Source organism: Pezoporus occidentalis, unplaced genomic scaffold, assembly GCF_034315485.1.
Source record: "Pezoporus occidentalis ecotype Australia unplaced genomic scaffold, CSIRO_AGI_Poc_V1 ctg28, whole genome shotgun sequence".
Classification (NCBI taxonomy): domain Eukaryota; kingdom Metazoa; phylum Chordata; class Aves; order Psittaciformes; family Psittacidae; genus Pezoporus; species Pezoporus occidentalis.
This window is the reverse complement of record NW_026914718.1, coordinates 1103483-1121115: the sequence shown is the minus strand read 5'-3', so window position 1 is coordinate 1121115 and position 17633 is coordinate 1103483. Positions and strand designations below refer to the sequence as shown.

The window sequence follows — 17633 nt, the reverse complement described above, 5'->3', positions numbered from 1 at the left end:
CTGTGACAGGGCGATTGAAGCGATTAGAAAATAGTAGTGGAGTCATTGCTTATCCATTTGCCTTCTCAACTAGTACCTCTTTATACCTCTTTTCCCACAGAAGCTCTAAAAGCATTTAAGTCTGTGCCCTTTCAGTCTCACTGTAGGAAATGATGCTTAGCTGAGCATACCATAAAGGTAAAGGCACAGCACAACTCTATGTGGTTAGTAGTAGTGATTAGTTGCAATGGTTTTATAGCAGTAGCATAGGGTGAAAATATCAGTTGAAAAAATACCACGAAATACTAAAGAAGTATCATCCAAGAAGAATGACAGTCTGAGAGACGCTGGGAATAAAAGATGTTAATTGTTAACTAGGTAAGTTTTTGTTCAAGTGGAATTTTAACTAAATGGTGAGCGTAGAGAAGATCACAAATCTAAACTGTTCAGTAGAAATAAGACAGTAACCTTTTAAAAGTTATCTTTAACCCACTGTGCTGCACAGAGAGACAATGTTGGGGTCCATACATATTATTTTTATTACAAGTGCAATGTTTTAGACTATTACCTTGAGATCAAAACACTGCAAACAAAAGGAGTAAAGGGAGGAAAAACACATTATTTTTATATTACAGATGGAAAAAACAATAGAGGATAAAATTGCTTTAAGTCACAATGAACTGTGGTAAAAGAGGAGAGAAATTAAATGCAAGTCTTGAATAACTCAAGTTTATGTGTTGCTCACAAGACCAAACTTTTCCTTAGTGTTTTAACAGTAAACTCCTCCATGAAAATTCAGTTAGCCCATATAGGATCAAGCATGATGTTAATCTGACTGATGGGGGGTGGGATGGTAAAAAAGGGAGAAAAATCCCCCAACCAGTAAACCCAAAGCTAGGGTAAGGAGTAACATTAATGAAGATTTTTGGTAATAAAAAAGAAGCCAGGTAGCCCGTTTTAATACTGAGTTGAAAGCAGTCTGGAGTAAAGCTAGAATTGAAACATATTTGCTTACTGACCTGTCAGGTTAAAATTCAGTCTAATAAGATTGTTTCAGAAATCTTATTTTGATTCCAGCAATCACATTGTGGTCACTTGTCATCCTGCTGCACTAAATATGCATTGGGAAAAGGGAACCTTTATGACAAAGTAAAATAAGTATATGTGAGATGCAGGAAAATCTCAGATACAGGGAAGCGCAAAGTTGGCTGTTGCTGAGGCATTGGAGCTTCAGCCAGAAAGTTCTTTATCTCCCAGTAAGATATTGAAGTTTCTACAGGACTGTGATAGCAAAAGTGGCTAATAAAACCTAAAAGCTAGGGAAGTTCTGTGACAAAGCCATTTACTACACTTGCTTCCACCCCCCCCCCCCCCCTTTTTTTTTTTCCTTTTCTTAATTTTATTAAATGCAATGAAACCTGGAAAATAGTATTTTAATGCATAAGGTCAAGGAATCCAGATATACTGTGATTTAGGTTCAACAGTATTTAAAATATGACCAAGAAAATCATTTATTTGGAATTACACCTGGGAAATTAGTGAAGGAAAAGAACAGTGCCTGAATATATCATTTTTCAATGATCCTGTCTTTTTCAAAGTGTGTGTGTGTATATCTATATATATATATATATAAAATGTATATCTATATGTCCAAAAAGATTCATATTTTAACTTTGAAGAAGAGAGAGAGGAAGAAAATCAAGAGCAGTGGTGTTGCCTAAAGACTGACTTCATGATGCTTTCTATTCCAGATCTGTTGCAGAAGCCACAGAAGTTGATCTCAACATGAGAGTCGGATTGCATACAGGCAGGGTGCTCTGTGGGGTCCTGGGTCTCCGAAAATGGCAATATGATGTCTGGTCAAATGATGTGACTTTAGCCAATGTAATGGAAGCTGGAGGATTGCCTGGGTAAGTCTGGAAAAAAACCATAGAACATGAAACAGAAACCTGTATGGGTGAAGAATTTAGTTCCTTCTTTGAGGCACGTGCTACCCATAAGGGCAGTGTTCAATAACAGCAATTAATATATTATGTGATTTATCCTATGAAATTCTCAAACTGATATTTACATTCATAATAGGCTAAAATAGAAGCAAAATATTTCCAAGCAAAATCCTCATTAGAAGCTGCCAAATATAAAGAGTAGGAATGAGGCAATGCCAGGAATGCAGCAGTGCTAGACTTTCACCATTTCATGTATAGAAGTAATGACCTCTAGTTATTCCAGGAAATATTTTTCCTTGCACCTCTACACATGTACAGGTGTGAGCCTTACTCCTTTTACATGGTAATGTTGCCAACAGTAGCAGCATGCTACAGAAAAAATACCTGTTTATGGACTCAGATACTGATGGTGTGTGTGCAAGTGATACGGTAGCACATAAACCTGCAGCCAACCCATGGGGCATGTCCTGGAATTTAAGTACTCCTTGGACCGCCTTGGACTCAACTTAAATGCACACAGAGCACTTTCACAAAGGTGCATTGGTGTGCTTCTATGTGCAACTCCCATTTGACTGGGACCAATCATCCTCTGTTTATGAGATCATGGTTTGCTGAATAGGGGGACAGTGAAACCTCTTAATTTTTGTGGTTGAGTCCATTTCTCCATGTTACATACATCTGCCTCAAACGATTTTGTCAGTGTGTTTGGGATGTTTCCTTACCTTAAGGCTTTCCAGCAAGCAAAAATCTGAACACATGTTTAATAGAGGAAACCAGTAATTGCTTTTCAGATCTCTTCTGTGAGGACATTGCAAATGTAAGGAGCCTTTTGGGAGAAAATGTAAGGACGGTTTTCAGCATAATAAAACTCACTGATAGTGTCAAAGATGGCTGTGCTGCCAAAACAAAGCGAAGTAAAAAGCTGCCTAACAAGCTGTAAGTAAATGAAAAGGTCAAAACCATGAAGGGGAATAGAAAAGGGAATTTCTGCTTAATGCGTAAGAGGGATTCAGAATGTGAAATCACAAGTTTCAAAGAGCAGGATGTTTTTCCAAGCAGGCAGTGAGGTAAGCATGAAGGAGAGCCACACAATTTGGAAGATGATGTGCAGACTTCCACTTGCCATAAATCAATAAATCTGCAAGTGTTTGGACAGTCAAGAGTTATCTTTCTGTTCACAGCTCAAGTTTGGAAACTGCATGTGATGGAAATATCTCTGTGTTCTATTTGGCTGAAAAGACAAAACAAAGCTGTTTATACATCAAAATGGGATTTTGCACGTCATTTGACCTCTTTATGTCTTTATGATTTTCTCAACTAGTCCTTTACTGTAAGGGTAGTGAGGCACTGGAATGGGTTGCCCAAGGAAGTTGTGAATGCTCCATCCCTGGCAGTGTTCAGGGCCAGGCTGGACAGAGCCTTGGGTGACATGGTTTAGTGTGAGGTGTCCCTGCCCATGGCAGGGGGTTGGAACTGAATGATCTTAAGGTCCTTTCCAACCAAAACCATTCTGTGATTCTATGATTCTGCTCAGGGCTGTATTTCAGTAGCAACTTGATCGTAATGTATCTTTGCTTTAAACAACAATGTCCTCTTTTTCCCTCCAGGAAAGTTCACATTACAAAGACCACCTTAGAGTGCCTAAATGGGGACTACGAGGTAGAACCAGGATATGGTCATGAAAGGAATAGTTTCTTGAAGAAGCATAATATCGAAACATTTTTTATTGTGCCATCCCATCGTAGGAAGGTAAGCTCCACACATTCCATCTTATTCTGTGGTGTTTCTGTAATTTAACAGCTGTTCTGTGTTATTCTGAAAGCAGAGGCAATACTGGTATTTCTGATTTCTAAAAGCTCTTCAGATTCTGTAATCATTCTATCAGAAATCACATAATGTTACTCAGAAATGTCAATTCCCTCTTCCCTTCCTTCTCCCTTCAAAAGGGTGTTTCAGAATAGTAATGCTCACAGCTTGGCTGGTTTTCTTTCTGTTTTTCTTTACTCTTTCGTTCCCATATTCCCGTTTTACTTAGGCTCTCTTAACACTTTTTACATCACTTGCAATACTGGTGGCTCCTTTACGGGACCTAGAGGATTCCTGATGAATAGACACAGAAAAGGTAGTATTTACAGATATGGCATGCCCACAGTAGAAAAACTAGTGAAATGATTTCAACAGTGATTGAGCTAACATCCCCTGGAAGTCTGGATATCCTGCTGTGTGGCCAACCTGTACAACACAAGCCCTTTTATCCAGGTCAGAGGAAGAGGCTGCTGCCAACCATCCTGCTTTTGAATGTAGATACCACCGTTCCATAGATCAGGTATTTATGAAGCTGAGTAAATTTTCTGGGATCATTGCAACAAATAATATGTCCTCTGTCCAGAACATGCATGTTCTTTTCTTCTGCCACACTGAGCTGCTTGTGACAGTTTCAATGTTATCCTTCTTGCTCTGTCACCTCAGGCTGCCACAGTTAGTTTGGTCATCCCTTTTGTATCTGAGCTGCCTTTCCCTCCACCTTTTCTTAAGCTTTCCTCTCCCTTCAGCTTCTTCCTTTTGTCAGACCCCTGGAGATGTACTGGGCATAAGTCACCAGTACTGTTGAGGGACAATAACGTTTTCTGCTCTTTTCTTCTTTTTGGTGGAGAACAGAAAATGGAAAGTGTGGGAAGAATAAGGTAAGAGAAGATTTTAGCTCATTTGAGCAGGAACTTAATTTCTTAGATGTTACTCAGGATTTAGCCACCCTAATGGAGATGAATGTGACTCCTTGTTCTAACCATATATGAATATGAAGAACAGAGGCACAGCAGTGCGATGGTGATATCTAGAATCTCAGCATGCAGTGAAGGTGGTAACAGGGGTTTTCCAACAAGTTCATTTATAGTCACACCTTTCTTCCTCAACCAGTTACTGATGTTAGGGCAGCCTTTTGTTCTACTAAAAAAATGTTGTGACCACAGTAGGAGTCTTGAATGTCCATAATCATCAGGTAAACACATTCAGTTTGTTCCAACCTTTTCCATGTCAAATGAGGCTTGTCTTAGAAGTTACCTGCCATGACATGATTACAGGCCAAGAGGAACTTTATTGCTCTTTATCTCAGACAGCCAGCTTGGGATACAGACTTTTGCACCCTTATCTTCTGAGACTCTGCCCAAACAAGTTTCATTCAAGGATTTGGTCTTTAGAGGGAAATTGTAATATCCAATTCTGAAAGTATGAAACCAATACAGACCACGTTATAAAGTGATGTGAAGGGTCCATGCTTGGGGGTGTTAGCCAATGGGTGTTCAACCAAAATGCAACCAGGAAAAAACAGGTCATCTTGAATTCCATGCCTGCAGTCAGTTTCTTGGTCTGAATTTGCTGACTTAGGGAGTTTTTATGGAAATGTTGGAAGTTCGGTCACTGGGGAATTTGATTCTGGGAGTGAAAGATCCTGTTCATTTACCCCAGAAAGGCTGTTGCAAGGGTGGGGGTTTTTTATACACTTCCTCTAAAGCATCTTGTTATTAGAGAGATGGGGTGTTCTCATTCACTGTGGAAATCCTGCAGTCTCATCTATAGCAGTTCTTCTGCTGGTGTAGATGTTTAAATTTGGTTTTAGAGGGTGTGAAAGAAAACAGGTGGGAAGACAGTGGGCTGGATCTGCTCTGGCAGCCAGGGAGACAGTTTTCTGGTAGCTCTCTTAAAACCAGAATCAGTTTGTAGATTAGCTAATCCCAGTAAAGAAGAAAACATAAGGGTGAGATGAATTAAGGCAGGTGTGTTGCTAAATGCTGCCAGGTATGTTTGGTTTGGTTTCCTGTTGTTTTCACTCCTAGAGCATTATGTATAATTTCATTTCCCATGTTATTATGTATCAGGTTTCATTTCATATTGAGAAGAGAAATATTTTAATTTTAGGAAATTGTTGGTAGATTGGTGCACAGAGACAAGGAGAGAGACACTGTGTTGTGTCAACTCAGCTGCATTTACCAGTGATTGAGGAACAGAACCTTGACACTCCCATATTAAAATAAGCCAGGTCAACGCATGTTTAATGTGCAAGGATGAGAGCCTACTATTGTGTGAGCGCACATTTCTTCATCTTTGCAAGATTGCTGAGAAACTGCAGGTGAGAAATGACTGATGAGTTTGTCATCAGCTACATAAACCAAATGCCACCCCACCCAAGTGGTGCCACTGATGGGCTTGTGGAAGTGGCAGATGCTGCAGTACAGCTTGGCTAACTTTAGCTCTCCGACATGCATGAATGGTGTGTCAGCCAAACTGGCACAGAGAAACTCTTCTGAATTGTACTGGTCTTGACTAGCTTCTCCTCTGGGCTCACAGATCAATCAGCATGTCAGTTTGTTGTTTCTTACAGTACACCACACAACTCCAGTCTTCATGTACTTGCATACCAATCACTGGACCACAAGCTACATAATACTATATTTACCTTCAGAATAAACGCCTGCTGCCCCCTCCTACTCTGATTCAGTCATTAACTCTTCAGAGACATCGAAGCAGAAAGCTACCCATGAAGCACAGACAAGATAGAGTTTCTCTAGGTGAATTCAAATATCTGCTGGATTAATGTTGTATTTCTTCCTCCAGAGCCTTAGTAGCTGAAATGCAGACACATTTTTTATTCTTTATGCATCATCTGACATTAATATGAACTGACTTTATCAGCTATGATGCCAAGAGGAATGAAAGTCCGTTCTATGAGCAACAGATGGCCATGAATCTGTTGAATTTGGAAGGTAAATAGGCCCACTTAGGGTTTTTATAATTTTTATTAATTTATTTAGGAGACACATACCCCATATTGTCCCATATTTAGTCTGGCAGGGAGATCTTTCATCACAAATAACACCCAAACCAAGAATGAGAAACAATGTAAGACAATTCATTCATGTACTAGTTATGTTTTAAACATGAACACGTTATAAAGTATTCCATTATATTTTAATCTGTTACCGAATCAGCCAACAACCACAATGTTGTGATCTGATCAGGTATGTAAGTTTGGTGTATAAGCTAACGTGAGAGAGCGCTTTTAAGTGGCCACTGAGGGAATACTTTTGTTTTTGTTTTGTTACAGGTTTTATTTTGGTAGAGATTGTATTAGTGTATTATTATTATTAAACAATAATTATGCACATTTGGCTGCATAAAGAACTTCTAAACAGACTTAAATAATTTGTGTGATTTCCAAAGGCATACAGAAAATTTTTAAATCAAATTCTTTTGCTGGCCATCATAGTTAAAGATTTTTGCAGATAAGGCTTTTTTAATACAATACAAAATGTTACAGTGCCCTCACAAAGTTTCTAGTTCTGAAAATGCACATTTCTTTTAAGTAAAGTTTAATTATGGTTTCATGTTATTTTATTATTCTTTTTTATACATCTATTATTTATATATATGTTGCATATTGTATATTATTTATATTTATTATTTCTTACTTATAATTTATTTATTGTTATTGATACTACAGCCTATAGTGATGTGGGCCAAAACAAGGTTTGAAAAGTTTGATTAATGTAACTAGCTACAAAGGCTGACATGCACATGAATATCTTGGACTTTTCAAACAGGTCTGATCCAGTTAGAAAGACAGATCTCTTTCTAACACATGAAATATTCATGATACCCTATGCTTTAAACACATGGACATTCTCTTAGTTTCAAAAGGTCCTGGCTTTCTGAAGTATTGTAAATATTACTGCATGTGGATGTTTTATCAGAGCAAAAAATATAGGCCAGATACATTAATATCAGAGACCCTTACAAGAACTTTGTAACTCTGCTTAGACTCAGATACTGGCTTTTTCCATTAATGATTCCTCTCTAATCTACCTTATTAATCTTTTTCTGATTTTTAAGCTGTATGCTTAAAATTTAATTTATGGTGTTTTTTAATAGACTGGATCTGGTTTCATTAGAATTCTTTATTTTCTCATTGTCAGCATTGACACTGGTCATAGTCTCAGTTTTACAGCTTCTGTAGCTGGCTTCCAAAAGCACAGCAGAGATAGTGAGCTTAGCTGCACTGTACTTCACTTCTGTGGTTGCTCTAGAAGGTATGATTCTCCTGCAGTGTCACACCTCCTAAGGTTTGGCCACAAACTTGGTGATAACTGAGTGATTTTGTATTCGGTCGTGCTTACTTTTATTGCAGCAGTTCTCTTTGATGGCATCTCTTTAGATTTGAAAAAGGCTCATTGATTTCAACAGCCCAGCACAGACAATTAAAATTCCTAAGGTGCTTTTACAGATAGCCAAGCAGTGGTCAGAAGTGATCAAGTGTTTGTGAGGGGAATGTGTTAGGTTTTGCATTTACAGAAGTGAGCCTGCCGTCACTGTTACTCATTGCCAGATTAAGGTAACCAGCTGCACTAAGTAACTTTGCCAGCTCCAGAGCTAAGGCAAAGACAAATAATGTTCTAGACCACAGGAAGCAGTAGACCTGTGTCCAGAAAAGGGGGTTGTAAAACTGATATGAATAGCACACAGTGACAGAAATCCATGAAAAGTCCATGAAAGCGAGTAGTACATCTGTTTGCCCTTTGGAAACTAGCTGTTTCTCTGGAAAGGCTGACATTGCTCTTTCCTACCTTATCACGTATATACAAAGCCATGGCAGACAGTCTCAGAAAATCCTTTCTGGAGCTTGGACAGCCCTGCTCTATTATCTGAATTGTCTGAGTGATGCTATGACCAAAATCCCAGGTGACAGGGTCTGTTTTTTCCTGAGTCCTTGTTTTGTTTAGTTATGCAGCCAGAAGGAAGCAGATGCTGGTTGGAGGTATGGCACTCTGTCTCCTGCCTGGTGTTGAACCATGTCCTAAGCGTTTCAATGCAGGCAGCTAAAATTTCAGTTCTATTTTTGTCCAAAAAATAATTGTAGCCAAACCAAAACACCAGCAGTCTCTTTGAAAGAGAAGGTAAAGCAGTATTTGAGGAAGACAAGCATTTTTTTCAATCTTAGGATTTCAGGAAAACTGAACTGAAAGCCTGAAGGTTCAAGAATCTTCTCAATAAGCAAACACAACTCAGGAGCATTCAATGGAAAATCCTATTTAAAATGGAAAAGGTCCTGCAAACAGAAGAAATGTAGAGCAATTAACTATAGAAGAAATGTAGAGCAATTAACTACACCATTACACCTGCGGCATGATTTGTTACGAGCTGCAGATGGATTTAGCAGCTCAAAAGGCTGATCACTTAATTTCTTTGACTCATGATCCAATAGGCAGAAATTCAGCAACCTGAGATTCGTTCTAACTTGCATGACAACGGCTGCAAGAAAAGTGGCAAAGGCTGTCACATCATTTTCATCTGTTGTTGTTTCATCTAGCATAAACAGATGGGATTTTAAACTTCCTGCATTGCAGTCCTGTCACCAAGGAGTTGTAGGAAATAAACACATTTTCTATCGCTCTGCTGCTTGAAAAGGCAGTATTTTTTGACTTGGAGTACAACATCCTCCTTTACTGTTAATCAGCTTTGTTGCATGAAGCAGCTGATCTGCCTTCTATGTTAAAATAAATTACTAGGAATCATATCTTTCCAACACCAACCAACAGGTTTTGTCTGCTTTTGTCTTCCTTGTGGATGATTTGGTTTTTGTTTTCCCCAGGCATGGAATGAACTTTGTACAATACATCACAGAGAAAACAACATAGATTCATGCTAGCTTTTTTGTGTTGTATGGATGAAATACATAATGACTCCATGTGCTTGCCTTTTGACTTTATTCATAAATCACTTTTACCTGTGAATCACTGTTAGCATCTAGCATGTTTCACTCGAATAACTGCTCTTACACCCTCTTGAGATGCTTTCTAGCATGTCTTAATAGTACTTTCATCTATCTTTTTAAAGTGAAGCAGTGTGTGTATATAAGCTATGTATTACTAGGATTTTTGATAGCAGTTTGTTGGATTTTGTCTGACCTGATTAAAAGATAGTATCTTGATATCATCATGTGAACAATAACTAAAGAAAAAGAAGGCTACAGAAGGAACAAAATAAACCTGTGTGAAACAACAAGTCTGAAATTACTGCACTTCTTTTTAATTTAGTATTTCCATTCAAATTGAAGTTCCACCTGTACTTGTAGGAAATTTCCTTCTCTGCAAAGTTAATTTGATTTAATCACTCTGGTTATGCCTACATGAACATACCACACTGTTCTCAGGTTCTCCTCCTTTTTCCAAACATGTAAAATTCCTGTTTTCCACAGAGCACTTCTGGCCCAATAAATCCATCCATATGGCTGGCAGCTCCCTAGGACTTCTTTGTATCTGACTTTCATAGAAATACCCAGTTCACTTCGTCTCAAGAGAGTTTTCATGGTCATTGTAAGTTGTCAGCTTTCTGGACTAGTTCATTCTGAGGGTATTTTAACTTAAGTGACCACATGCTTACCAGCCCTTCTGGAGTGCTAGAGCTCTAACACCTGGACTCTAAGTAACAACAGAAGAGAGCTCTACAGTTAATGCAAAGCACGTGAAAACTTCTTCAGCTACTCAGACAAACTCTCTCCTTTGCTAGCATGCAGCCAGGAAGAATATATTTGACAGAATTGTTCTAATTTGAAATGCCCCGAGTGAAGCATATGAGCTCAAAGATGGGCGCGAATGATTTCTGCTTTCAGATGGATGACTACCTGCAGCTGCCGCTTCTGCCACAACTAGGACATTCCAGGGTGGTGTTTGCTCCCAGTGGCTGACAGCTCCTACCAAGGAACTTAACTGGAAATCTGAATGTATAGCTTAGGCATTTCACCTCAGATACACCTTGCGAAATCTAATTTAACAGACAGGCACACAGCCTTTTGATGGAAGCTCTAGCTTGTATCTGGACAGGGGCTGATTTGTGCCTGAGACGCTGCATTGCGCAAGTTGTCGGAATATAACGCACCCCAACACTGCTTATGTTAGCACCCAGCAAACACAGGCAGAGGAACGGTGGCTGTGCTGCACAGTGTGTTGCTGTCCATCTTCAGGATTGTTTCTGCAATTGCTGTGAAACTGCCAGTGCATTATCATCAATGTGACAGCACACAGCTTGGGCCATCAGCGATAGTGGAGCTACTAATGTGCTCTAACTTCGATTTCCTCTCTTCTTCTTCCAGAAATATGGAACCTGTAGAAGGGAGAAGCATGGGGCACTGCTGTAAGATTTTCTCCGTTCTTAATCTCTTAGAGATTGTTTTAGTCTTCACAGTTGCTAAAAACTTTTTCTGTGTCAAGGAAGTGGCCAAGGCGTTCTGAATATTTAGAGTTTGTCTTATAGAAGCTATATTGCTTACTGGCAAAAATAACCGATACACTTTCCTGACAGACAGCTGAGGTATAAGCAAAATGTGTCATAAGGGCAGTAGAAAAGGATAGAAAAGTATATGTCTGATGATTTTAACTGTAAGAAGGTTGAAAAGCCAAAGATTTGCACACCTATCTCAGGGCAAAATGGTGTGCAGATATTAACAGACAAACACTGCTAACCAAGAGAAATGGTTCTGCCTGCCTGAAGAGAGAAAACACAGATAGACTTAATGCTTACAGCATTGATGATTTCTGTAAATGTGCTTTGTGTCTCATTAGTGTCTTTTGTCCCATGCCATTTTAAGCGCTGTAGTTGAACATAGCCAAGGGAACAACAGACTGCTGCTGTTCCTGAGAATCCCAGATAAGCACCAGTGAATCCCTTACCAGGGTATTACATGCGATTCAAACACTGGGGTGTTTTCCCAGGATTCTAATCAGCACTCGGTTTGTTGTCTGCATACTTAAAGATACTCACAAAGCTGTAGATAGTCTGGCTGCTTTCAGAGTGCTCTGTTGGAAAATCCCATCTCTTAAACTTGTTTGCCAGCTGTGTTGCAGCAACCAGCCAACCTTCCCTAACACGATGAAGAAAACGAACAGTGAGCAGAATAAAAGGTGATCCCAAGGGTCATAAAGAAGTGTGAAAGCAAAATGCATTACAAAAAGTGAGCTGGGATGCGAATGCTGCAGTCCAGTTTCCCTCTAATGCTGGCCTAGAGCAAGTTCAGAAACAAGGCAGAGTGAGAAACATTGGGGTTTTTTTACGTCTAACAGACTACTGCGTTTCTTGCCTGTAGCAGAAGATAACAGCAGAGGGTGAGATTACTTAAATATTCCACTTGGAAGTTCACTGTGTCACAAGTGGTGTTCTGCTGTAAAAGTAGCAATAAAAAAAGGGGCGTAATTTGTGAGATGAAAGTGGGAAAGATTTCCTTTGTATTTTTAGTATTGTGCGTATAGAATGATAGGATGGAAAATCCTCAGTCCCAGTGCAGAATCTATGTGTCCTGCAGCCACTAGATTAAAAAAAAACCACAAACATATAAATTAATATATATAAAGATTATACATATCTATTAATTATATTAATAGATATGAAATTATACATATTGCCAGTATGCCTGGCTTTTGTGTCCTGCAGTGTCCTTTGTGTGGCTGTTTTCCTGGCTGGAGATTCCACAGCCTCTCTGGGCAACCTGCTCCAGCACATCCTCATCCTCACAGCAAAAACTTATGTTCTTAGCATCAAATAGGAATTTCCCTTGATCCAGCCTATGTTTATTGTCTCTTGTGCTTTTTCTGATCATTTCTACATTGAGTCTGGCTCTGTCTTCTCTCCAGTTGCTACTTAGGTTGTTGAAGATAGCAATTAGATCTCTCCGTAGCCTTCTCCCAGCTAATGAACTGAATTCCCACAGGTTCTTCTGTATGCCATATGGTTTAGAACCCCAGCTGGTTTGCTGAACCTTTGCTTAACTTCACTCCATTTTGCCACTGTTTTTCTCTTACTGGGGAGCCCAGAAGGAGATACATTACTCCTTTTTTTTTCAGTGCCCTGAGCTGAAAAACTCCTATTTGACTCCAGACAGCTGGAAAGCTCCCTTGTATTTCCAACATACAAAGGTTGATAGAGTATCTGCTGGTAAGATTTATAAACAAAAATAGACTCATTGATGGTGTGAGCTAAAACTGTTCTACTTACTTTGAAGATATAGTCAGGAAAGTGCATGAATACATGTGTTTGGGGAGCAGTCATGTTGGTGTGCCAGGGTCACACTGCCTGAGTGAGCCAGGCTGTATCCAGTCCAAGTTTTAAAGTTGCAGGTTGATACAGAAACACATCTGTAACAAGTTTGCATCAAGGAAGGTCTAAATTCTTCTTTTTTTCACAAGACTACAAATCCGTATAGGTGGATATAGTCGTGGCCATGGGCTCCCCTTTCTGAGTCATGTTTTCCTCAATCTTTCGCTTGTAAGACATTTTACCTATTCTTTGCTGCTCTTGCACCTTTACTGTGGCAGTTCCATAATGAAGGCTGTCAAGCAGCTTCTGTAGCTCTCGACTTGCTTAAGAGCGTGTTTTCCAGCCAGTCTTACGGAGACCTAAAACTGAAGTTGTTGACGCAGTTAATGCAGTGTCCACAGTGAAAGGTTTGGATAAAGAAAGAGCTAATGATCTCTTGAGATATGGTTCACCTGTAAACCTCTATGTATTCCATTTTATCTCTGTCTTAAAAAGGTGGAGCAAAATGCAAAACCGGAGGGAGTTTCAAGAAGTTACTAATCTTTGCTGTATGAAAAGGTTGATAGGGAGACTGAGTGAAATATATAGTACTTTTAGAGGAATTAGGGCTAGGGAAAATTGGGATTTTTTATAAGCAGAATACTTGTCCAGAAAGTATGTTTTAGCTGTTGGGAATGGTAGCTCAAAAGCTTATCATATATGCCATACTCAAGCATAACAACTTTCTATTTAGTGTCCTTAGGAATACTTAAAGGATATTTGGTATGTGGATATCCTTATAAAGTATCTTCTATGTGGTTATTGCAATACAAGAGTAAGTCTTCAGCCATAAAGCCCTCAAAAGAAGGGGATCATGTTGGGAATTTCTTCATGAACACTTTTGTTAAACTATCACTTATACAAATGACTACATACTAGATACATGAGTGTCCTTTTAACTTCTAGCTAATGACCATGCACTGCAGTGCTGGTGATGCTACCTGTTTTCAATCAGGCTTTCAGTGCACAACAAAGCACATGTGCATACCTAGGCACCTTCCCACATTTGAAACGTATGTTTATAACATAGCTACATGCTAATAAGAAACTATGTATACACAAGTCATTCTTGTGTTTTATAGCCACAGTGTGGCTGACTAAACAGAGTATTGGTAGATCAAGAGGATATACCCTTGATTCTCTAGAAAATGCAAGTGCATAGCTCTGTGTGTTGTTTAACATGGCATGTTTAGCATGGCAAACCTGTACCTGAGGTGCCATTCAGAATAGAAGCAGTGTCTTTTTCCTGTCTCTCTAAATTTCAGTATCCATGAAAACATGCCCTAAACGAATGCTTCTTTCTTCATTCCTTGATCTCTGAAGTAATAACACAAGCTTCTCTAGTAACTCATAGTATTATGAAGACTGAACAGAGAATCCTTAGTGCCATTTGAGGGCTAAGAGCATTTGAATAAAGTTTTTGGAGTGTGATTTGCTTTGCCTTTTGTACCCAGGAACACTAGGGACTAAATCCTCTGTGCTTCTTTATATTTCTGTTCCAGAAAAGATTAATGTTACAAGCTCAAATTCCCGTAGTGTGGTGGCATGGGGTCCTTCCACATTTCCCATGAACACTGCTTTACGTTCCACATGCCAGAACACTGCTTTACATTCCACGTGCCAGAAGGAGGAACATGATTTGTGAAAATACCGAGGGTAGAACAAGGGATTACTCTTATTCTGATCTGTGAAAGTATGTGCTAGGGGTTTGCTGAAGTCAGCAAGAGTTAAATGGATGCGTATGAGTTAACCAAGAAAATATTTGTCCTTGCTGAACTGGGAGCTGTGTGGTAAAAGGTAGAGATTATACCCAACCCTTTTGAGACTATTTCTCTATGGTATAACACGTCTTGCTTTGAAGAAAGAAGATGTAAGATACAACCTGAATGCCTCACAGCCTCCTTTAGAGCATGTATGTAAATGCATCTTTAAAGCAAAAGCTATCCTCTTCTGATTTTAACAGTCTTACCAGTGGCTGAAGTAACAAAATAAGGAGATAAGAAAAAGACTGAAATTGTGTTTTTTAATATTAATTAATAAAAATGCTCATTTCCTCCTTAGTTTTCCCGTATTCTTCCAGAATTTATTTTAAGGTTAAAGAAATACAAATATTGCCTCTTTCAGAGTTTGTCATTAACATGCTTTTTTAGTAGACTATATTTCTGTGTAAAATAGAGATTCCAAAATGTGAAGACTGTGCTTAAATACTGTCTGCTCAAGAGATTCTGTATATCTCAGGTTAAAAAAAGAGGAGGTCATCTTCGTCTGCAAATATACAGTGTTTATCAAAATGTGTTGCTGCTTGGTTGCAATATTGCTTTGTTCTGACCACTAGATGGTGGAAATGTCTGCACGTACATATGACTGCATGGGAATAGAATTGCAGAATCACAGAACGGTTTGGGTGGGAATAATGACACAGTTGTAAATGCTGTTTTCCTGACCAACAGATATTTCCTGGACTGATTCTCTCAGACATTAAGCCTGCCAAAAGAATGAAGTTCAAGACAGTCTGCTACCTGCTTGTTCAGCTCATGCACTGTCGGAAGATGTTCAAAGCAGAGATCCCTTTCTCCAATGTCATGACATGTGAGGATGATGATAAGGTAATCCGTGTGGGCTCTTCAGGCATCTGTTCCAGGGCCACATTCAGCAGACCTGCTCTGAGAATGTATGGGGTGACCTGATCAAATGACAGAGGAGTTTCTGGTGTTCCTGCTAAAGCTAGGGCTGCCTCATGCCCACAGCTTTCTCACAATACAGACAGAACTTAACAGGCCTCAAATTTGGAGCTCTTCTTGAACAAGCCAGCACAGGTAGCCTATGTTGCTTCTATTAAGGGCTTCCTTCACAGGAATTAGCTTCTGTTCTGTTCCTGCAGTTCCCTAGAGCTGATCTTTTTCAACATGAGTCCATCACAGTCTGAAACTGATAGCAGCAAATGCAAGATAACAGAATAATTTGGTATCTCAAGATGGTTCTCTAAAAGCTAAAAGGCAGGTGATAAGCTAAAAACCTTCTTTGTTCCCAATACAAATCCTAAATACAAAAGTCCGTAGTACAAATAAGAATACTGCTTTCGTGTATTGGCTTGTAATGCCATAACTCAAAATTGCCAGTAGCCTGGTTTACTTCCTTTTCTCTGTGTGGATCTACCCCAAAATAGATGGAGAGAATACTTTTGAAGAGTTGCTCATTCCGCTTTCTTGGCCAGCAGGTGGCAATGTTACATAGGTCACTGTGCCAGTGCTCCAAAGTAGTGCATGTGTGCATCGCAACGATCGGTCTAGATGTATTCCTAGACTGATTGCTCCCCCTTTCGTTGTTTGGGTTAGTTAAAGTAATACACATTTATGGAAGATCTTGACTAAAGCTTACTTTCAGAAAGCATCCCAATGTCTGTATTTTGGATTTTGCATGTCCTTGTGTTTTTTCTGTGGGAAAAAGGGAGAAAAGTACATCAGTTCCTTTAAGATGCAGTTTTTAGTGAAGACTTTCAGAAACTCCAGATTTTATGTTGAATTTTTCCATGTACTAGGCCTTCCAGTTGTGAATCAGCACTGTTTGAGTATTTGAACAAAGTGACCCCCACATTCCTTGAAGCATATGCAATATTTTGCAATGTGTCTTATGTATATGTATGTATAAATATGGTAGTTCACATAGAAAATCCTAATATGGGTGTTTTAGGGATCTGGTGATCTCATGTGAGAACATTTACAATGAAGTTCTACAATGCCATCTTTAACTGAAACCATTTTCTGAGCATTTGTACCTAACACATAACATTTATTGTGGAGCATGATACATGATTTTAGTGTAAATACACTGTTTTGCAGTGCAGGGTTGCTTCAGAGATATCAGTCCTCACTTCATGTAAAAGAAGCTGTGGCTATAAAGGCTTTGAAGCTAGCGCATTACTGCAGTATGTATTTATTTAATTGTTGAGAAATATAAATGCTGGGTCTTGATCACATATAAGACCTAATATAATGTAAGTCTGCTTTGTGAAATAATAATAGAGATAAAAATTAAGAAAACCTAGTGAAAATAAGTGTATGTAAGCAACAGCTATTTCGATTGAGCACAGTAACTTTAACCCTATTTTAAATTGGCAGAATAATTGAATTTATTTCACAGAAATATTAGAATGTTTCATATATCAGAATAACTCCCATCATCTGCCCTCATTCCAGATTTTAAAGAAGAGAAGCATTTTAGGGTTTTTTTAATGCTGTTTTGCTCACCCCTATTATTATGCTGTAGGATCAAATTCAGATTATAAAAGATCCCCAAAGATGTACTTTCTGCTGTACCTTAAGCAGCACATATGCTAACTAGTTGTTGTTTTTAAGGAGCAGAATTGGATATTCCTAACGATATTCCTGAAAGCACTCAGTTTCCCCACAAACTTATGGGACAGATGTGTTCTGCAAGAGAACAATTTTATTTCCATTTAGAAACATTTGGAATAGTTGTTTGGCTGGCAATTGAAGATTTTTATTATGGCTAACAGAACCCAGAAGACAGATTTGAAAGCTCTAATCTGTGTATGTCCACAGGATTATTTTTCATGTTTAAACATTTAGT

The 17633-nt window shown here is 38.9% G+C and overlaps 2 protein-coding genes across 3 annotated transcripts in view; both read left to right on the top strand.

Moving 5' to 3' along the window:
• Positions 1-17633, top strand: part of CCDC201 (coiled-coil domain containing 201) — a 385512-nt gene that overhangs the window by 311468 nt on the left and 56411 nt on the right. The gene's annotated exons all lie outside the window — the stretch shown is intronic.
• Positions 1-17633, top strand: part of ADCY1 (adenylate cyclase 1) — a 141767-nt gene that overhangs the window by 91380 nt on the left and 32754 nt on the right. For both annotated transcript variants that reach the window (XR_009966072.1, XM_062625381.1), the window contains exons 6-8: positions 1731-1889; positions 3533-3674; positions 15494-15649. Coding sequence is in view for 1 of the 2 variants with exons in the window: in XM_062625381.1 (XP_062481365.1) it covers positions 1731-1889; positions 3533-3674; positions 15494-15649 (457 nt within the window). In the remaining variant the exon portion in view is untranslated. The remainder of the gene's footprint in view (positions 1-1730; positions 1890-3532; positions 3675-15493; positions 15650-17633) is intronic.